Source organism: Haplochromis burtoni, unplaced genomic scaffold (assembly GCF_018398535.1).
Source record: "Haplochromis burtoni strain Fernald_Lab_line unplaced genomic scaffold, NCSU_Asbu1 Contig_677, whole genome shotgun sequence".
Lineage (NCBI taxonomy): Eukaryota > Metazoa > Chordata > Actinopteri > Cichliformes > Cichlidae > Haplochromis > Haplochromis burtoni.
Window position 1 is genome coordinate 1687 of NW_024583038.1, and position 6430 is coordinate 8116.

The 6430-nt window shown below is 42.9% G+C and overlaps 1 protein-coding gene across 1 annotated transcript; it reads left to right on the forward strand.

The window, feature by feature from the left end:
- Nucleotides 1-4: 4 nt before the first annotated feature.
- Nucleotides 5-1411, forward strand: LOC102292159 (zinc finger protein 239; the record flags this gene model as incomplete). Its single annotated transcript, XM_042215206.1, has 1 exon — nt 5-1411. A coding segment is annotated over one exon (795 nt), but the record flags the coding sequence as incomplete, so codon positions are not given.
- Between the last annotated feature and the right edge of the window lie 5019 nt (nt 1412-6430).

Below are 6430 nucleotides of genomic sequence, written 5' to 3' on the forward strand. Positions count from 1 at the left end.
AACCCACACAGGTGAGAGGCCATATCCCTGTGATACATGTGGGAAAAGTTTCAGACGAAGCAGTAATTTGTATGATCACATGAGAACTCACACAGGTGAGAGGCCATATCCCTGTGATACATGTGGGAAAAGTTTCAGTCGAAGCAATACTTTGTATATCCACATGAGAACCCACACAGGTGAGAAGCCATATCACTGTGATACATGTGGGAAAAGCTTCAGTCAAAGCAGTAATTTGTATATTCACAAGAAAACTCACACAGGTGAAAAACTGTTTGCTTGTGACACATGTGGCAAAAGCTTCACTGATAGAAGTACCTGGAAATACCACCTTATCACTCACACAGGTGAGAGGCCATATCCCTGTGATACATGTGGGAAAAGTTTTACTCGAAGCAGTCATTTGCATATTCACATGAGAACCCACACAGGTGAGAGGCCATATCCCTGTGATACATGTGGGAAAAGTTTTACTCGAAGCAGTCATTTGCATATTCACATGAGAACCCACACAGGTGAGAGGCCATATCCCTGTGATACATGTGGGAAACGTTTCAGTTCAAGCAGTCGTTTGTATATTCACAGGAGAATCCACACAGGTGAAAAGCTGTTTACGTGTGAAACATGTGGGAAAAGTTTCAGTCGAAGCAGTACTTTGTATATTCACAAGAAAACTCACACAGGTGAGAGGCCGTATACCTGTGATACATGTGGGAAAAGCTTCAGTCAAAAAAGTAGCTTGATGTGTCACAAGAAAACTCACACAGCTGAGAAGCCAGAGGCTCATAAAACGTTTTAGTGTGAGTAGGAATTTGATAGACTGCATGAGAACTCTCACAGGTTGTTTTCCAGAAATATCTGTCTTTTATGCTGTATTCCTGTTTGTGGTCACTGTTTTATTTGAGACTCAGAATCCCTCTGGCCCTTTCTGCCTGCTTTAGTCTGTAATGGTTTGTTTAGAGCACGTTGTTTCTTCTCATGCATTCATGTATTTTGTGATTTCATCCACTTGTTATTGTTTCAGCCTTCAGAGGTGATCCTAAAAACCTGCATCCTGATGTATGTATGACACACATTTTGGTTTACAAGGTTACAAAACTCGCAACTACACAATCTGATTTACAAGTACAAAATAAAAGTTCAGTTTTTTTAACTTTTCTCACGCAGCTTTATTTGCAGAAACCCCGTGTTGCATGTAACTTAAAGAAGTATATGTCTCTGGCCATTTCACTTTTAATCTCATCACGTGGTGGTATCTGGCAGTGCTCTTGTTTATGCTTAGATTAAATCTCCAGGGTCCATGCATACTCGCAGCAATATGTTAACATCCAGGCATCCATGAAAACCGAATTTATTAAATTTAACAAAGTTAGCCGGGAGTTAGCTCGCTAGCTTCCATCTAAGCATGATATAGCATGTTCTGACTGAGAGATTTCTGAATAAATTCAAACTTACAGCTCTGCTATCACTTCCAACATAAATGAAGACAGGAAACTAAACAGCAGTGATGTTTGTAGGGTTACTGAAGTTGGGCTAGCTGGTATATAATGTGCTACGTGATCGCTAGCGACACAGCTATGTTAGCACAACATAAACACAGTGAAGCTGGAGGATGAACGCCAACTTTTTCCACTCCATAAAAGTTAACGTGAGGGTTCTTCATGGTTAGAGACAAATGCAATCGCATGGCAGGATGCTGTAAACAGACCAAACTTCAGTCAGGAGAACAACTGAGATAATCCATCCATAATACGAGGTTAGTCATTAATATACTGCAACAACATGGGAATAGAGCCGCTGTAATAGAATACAGCATTGATGAATCAATGGTACAGAAGTGGAGGAAGCAAGAAGAATGAGCTAAGTAAAGTTTGACTCATCTGACTGTTTTGTTTCGCTTAAAGTGCCTTATAATCCAAAAAATACGGTATGTATAACACATAAAGGTGAACTGAAACTGGAGTCTGTTCCAAAGATGATTAAAACACTGTACTGTTGTGCATATCCTGGCCGAATTCATGATTTCTTAACCATTTTTCAGACAAGTTTTTCTTTCACTCATGGTTAGTGGTTGGCTGAAGACGTTTATTGTCAAACAACGGTGTTTACTCTTTAAATCACGATCACTACACAAATTACCCAAATGATCCTGATCAAAAGTTTACATACCTGGTGAGTGGGCCTGATGACATACACAGAACTTGACACAAAAGGGTTAGAATGGCTATGAAAGGTAACTGTAGAAAGGACCGTGACCCGATACACTGTTCCCCTGGTTCGGCACATACGTCCACCAGCTGTCTGGCGCTCTCCCGTCTCTGGTCTCCAACCACAATATAAAACTTCATTAGCTTGATCATGTCCACCTGTGTTGTGTCCTGTAATGACTGTACCATATTGCACCACTAGAGGGTGGTGTCATGAAATAAGAGTAAAGTGGAGTTGGTAAAATTTTAGAATATAGTTAAGATGGCTAACTGATAACTATGATGTAAAGTCTGTGCTGAAATCATTAAAGAGCACTATTCCTTGATGAGGACTGGTTCATTACCGGCCGCTGCTACATTTTGGCAGCGAGTAACCCTGCGTGGTTTTTCTGCTTAGTTTTTTGCTGAGTCATCGTGGCTGCAAACGTCCATCCACCGCCGATGTTTTTGCCTTGCCCTGGAGATCCTGCTTTGCCCTTCAACATGTGGATGCGTATGTTCAACAATTATTTGCTTGTGATCAATGCAACAGGGAATGCTTGGCCTGAAGCACGAAGAAGAGCTACTTTACTTCACTGCTTGGGAACAGAGGGACAAAGGATTTTCTACTCACTGCCAAATACAGGTGATACTTTCGCCTCTGCTGTTACTGAACAACACTTTTCAGCCAAGGTGAATGTTGTTGCTGATATCTCTGAACTGAGTTGCTTCTAAATGTGAGTTTGATGACAGGACAGAAGAAATGATGCGTGATCAGCTACATGTGTCTAGCCCCAGCATAAGAGAGACTCTTGCTTGAACCTCATTTGACGCTAACAACGGCCACAAAAAACAAAACCTTTGTACTGTTCAGTTTGTACTGCTGCCCCCCTCACATTCCTATTTAAGATTTTCTTTATTCAAGCACTAGTGTGTACATATATTTATATATATACACATACATACATACATACATACATACATACATACATACATACATACATACATACATACATACATACATATATATATTTAGTCAGTTAACTGAAAATCTTTTTTCTTTTACTACATCTTATTAATATTTTGCTCTTTACTATTTTTCTATTTTTTATTTTATTTTCTTCTACTGTACCATTCTGCTGAGTGACTGTCTTCTGCTCGTTAAAAAATACATTTCATTGCGATGATGACCCTGTGCTAACTTGCATATGACAAATAAAACTGAAACTGAGCTGCTGATTACAATTCAATAAACCGAGATACTTCAATAGATTGGTGGCTGTTTTATTCACATCCTGACCGCATGAGGCCACGGTGATAACAACCTCCACCTTCCTTTGAACCTCCTCATTAACAGCAGGTTTCCAACCTTATAAACAGTGTTTGCTCTTTGAACTGTCTTTATTTCACATTTCATATACAAGGCTCAGTACTACAGGCGCAAAAAATCGGTGTGCCATGGGTTCCCCAGTTTCACCCATTGTGGCTAATTTGGACATTCAGGAAGTAGCACTGGAGTACTGAAGTGCTCAGCAGCGGTGCTAGTTTCAGTCATTATGCAAATGTTCAGTTTTGTTGGAAGGTTGGGGAAACCTGCAGTCAGCTGAGGCTGAAGAAGTTACTTGGATGAGTTTCTCCAACTGAAAATGTCCAGTTGAACAGAATCTACTTTCTGTGGTAAAATAATCACGGTTTGTTCAGAATTGTCAAAGAGCTCAGGTTGTGTTCACATGCTGCCGAGTCCTCACTGAGCGGCCTCCACAGGTCTGAGTCTCTGCCTGAAAGTGCTGCGCTGGACATTTACCTGGGGTCAGAGGTCACAGTCTCCTCCTGTGACAGCAGATCTTTCTGCAGACAGACTGAGCAGCAAGCTTCATAGGATGTTCTCTAAACTTAGTAAGGATTCGGTCTTTTTACATCGGATGAAGAATCATCACCACATCATCCATTTCCCGTCCTACAGCTCACAGTGACACATCACCTATGAAAGCAACAGGTTGGCTAAATATTCATTAATGTTGTGACTCACATTTCATTCCATGAGCTGCTGTTCGTGGTTGAACTGAGAAAAGAAGTAACTGGTGTTAGGATGGTGGAGCGCAGAGGGGGCTTGGAGATGGTGAGTATAACTGGTATTTTGCTTACTTGTAGCCGGAGTGGAGCTTGGCTTTGAGGGAAAGGCGGTGAGTAGCCAGGTAGGTTATTGGTATGAGCTGGCTGACCTGAGCTCTGCTGTGTCCGAGAGACTGAGAGATGGGGGAGGGCAGGCAGGTAAGGATCAGAGAGGTTTCCAGACTGGAGAGATTGTCCCAGAGAAGCTGCAGCTGAAGGTAAGTGGCGTGGAGAGTCCAGGTGAGTGGTGGCACAGGACAACAACTTAAGTGAAGTACAAAGAGCCAATAGCATGGAACATGGAGCCAATTACCAACTTGAGGTAGCTGACAAACTGGCGGTGAAGGAGAGTCAACGCAGAGCTTAAATCCTCAAACTGATTACCCAGAATCAGCTCCAGGTGTGTGGGACTCTACTAAATCTGATGTTGACATAGGGTGAACCTTTCCTGTCTCGTCCTTTGCCTTCTGTACCGTGTTGACAGCCTCTGTGTAACTTATGTTGTGAACTACTTTAACTTGTTTGACCTCCATGGCCTTCTTTCTGACTTCACAACGCCCATAATTCTGTGCTGCCCCCCACAGTTACTGCATTTATCCTGTACACTATCCCCACATTCCTCACACCTGTGTTCACCTCCACACCTGGGGCACCTGTGTTTCCCCTTGCAAGCTGCAGCGATGTGCCCATATCTTTGACATTTATAGCACCCGAGGGGCAGGGGAACATATGCTCTAACAGGAAAGCTCATGCATCCTATTTGAACTCTATCTGGCAGGATAGCCTCCTGAATTCCAAAAGTGCTGACACGCTACCAGCCCTCTTCCCATTCATTGTTTTTAATAGTCTTTTACCCTGCTGACCTCACCACCATGAATAAACTGCTTGAGCTTTTCTAGATCCTCCTCTACTGCAATACCTATAATCTAAGAAGCCTTGGATGAACCGGGATGTTCGTCTCCTCCTGAAGGCCCGCAACACCGCCTTTAGGTCAGGAGATGCACACGCCTACAGCACAGCCAGGGCTAATCTAAAGAAGGGCATCAAAAGAGCCAAACACCATTACAAAAAGAAGGTAGAAGAACACTTCTCCAACTCCAACCCCCGACACATGTGGCAAGGACTCCAGACCATCACAGACTACAGGACCACCAAACCCTCCCCCGCATCCTCTGATGTCTCCTTCCTCAACGAGCTCAACAACTTTTATGCTCGTTTTGAGCGAGGGAACGCCAGAACCACAACCAAAGCAGACGTGACGCCAGACCACCAACCTCTGACTCTCTCCCCCACCGATGTAGGAGCGGTGCTGAGCAGGATCAACGTCCACAAGGCTGCAGGCCCTGATGGCATCCCCGGGCGTGTTCTCAGAGCGTGTTCTGGGGAGCTTGCAGGAGTGCTCACAGACATATTCAACCTGTCCTTGGCCCACGCTGTGGTACCGGCCTGCTTCAAATCCACCTCCATCGTCCCGATACCCAAAAACTCCAACCCATCTTGCCTCAATGATTACCACCCAGTAGCACTCACCCCCATCAACAACAACAACAACAACAACAATCTTTATTTATAGAGCACATTAAAAGCCAGGGGCATGCCAAAGTGCTTTACATAAAACAATAAAACAATAAAATGATTTACACTAAAACATCAGAGTCATATAAGTGTGGGATTATGTTCACAGGTAAAAACCACTAATAGGAATAATCTATAGCACACAGCTATAGCAGAGTAAAGCTGTACCATCATACACAGTGATAGAAAACATTGACAGCGCAGGACAACACAAAACAACCAGACACATTAATAGAATAACTCACAGAAGCGAGGCGAGAATTTAACTAGTAGAAAAAGCAAGTTCAAACAAATATGTTTTAAGCCGTGATTTAAAAGATTGAATAGAATCAGACGCCCGGATGCCAATCGGGAGATTGTTCCACAGCTCAGGTGCAGCTAGAGCAAACGCTCGATCACCTCTAGACTTCAAGCGAGATCTGGGCTGAACCAACAATGACTGTGAGGAGGATCTTAAGGCCCTCGTAGGAAGATATGAATGTAAGAGTTCCTTAAGATAACTTGGCCCTGTGTTATTAGTAATTTTAAAAGTAAACAACAGAATTTTGAATTGAATA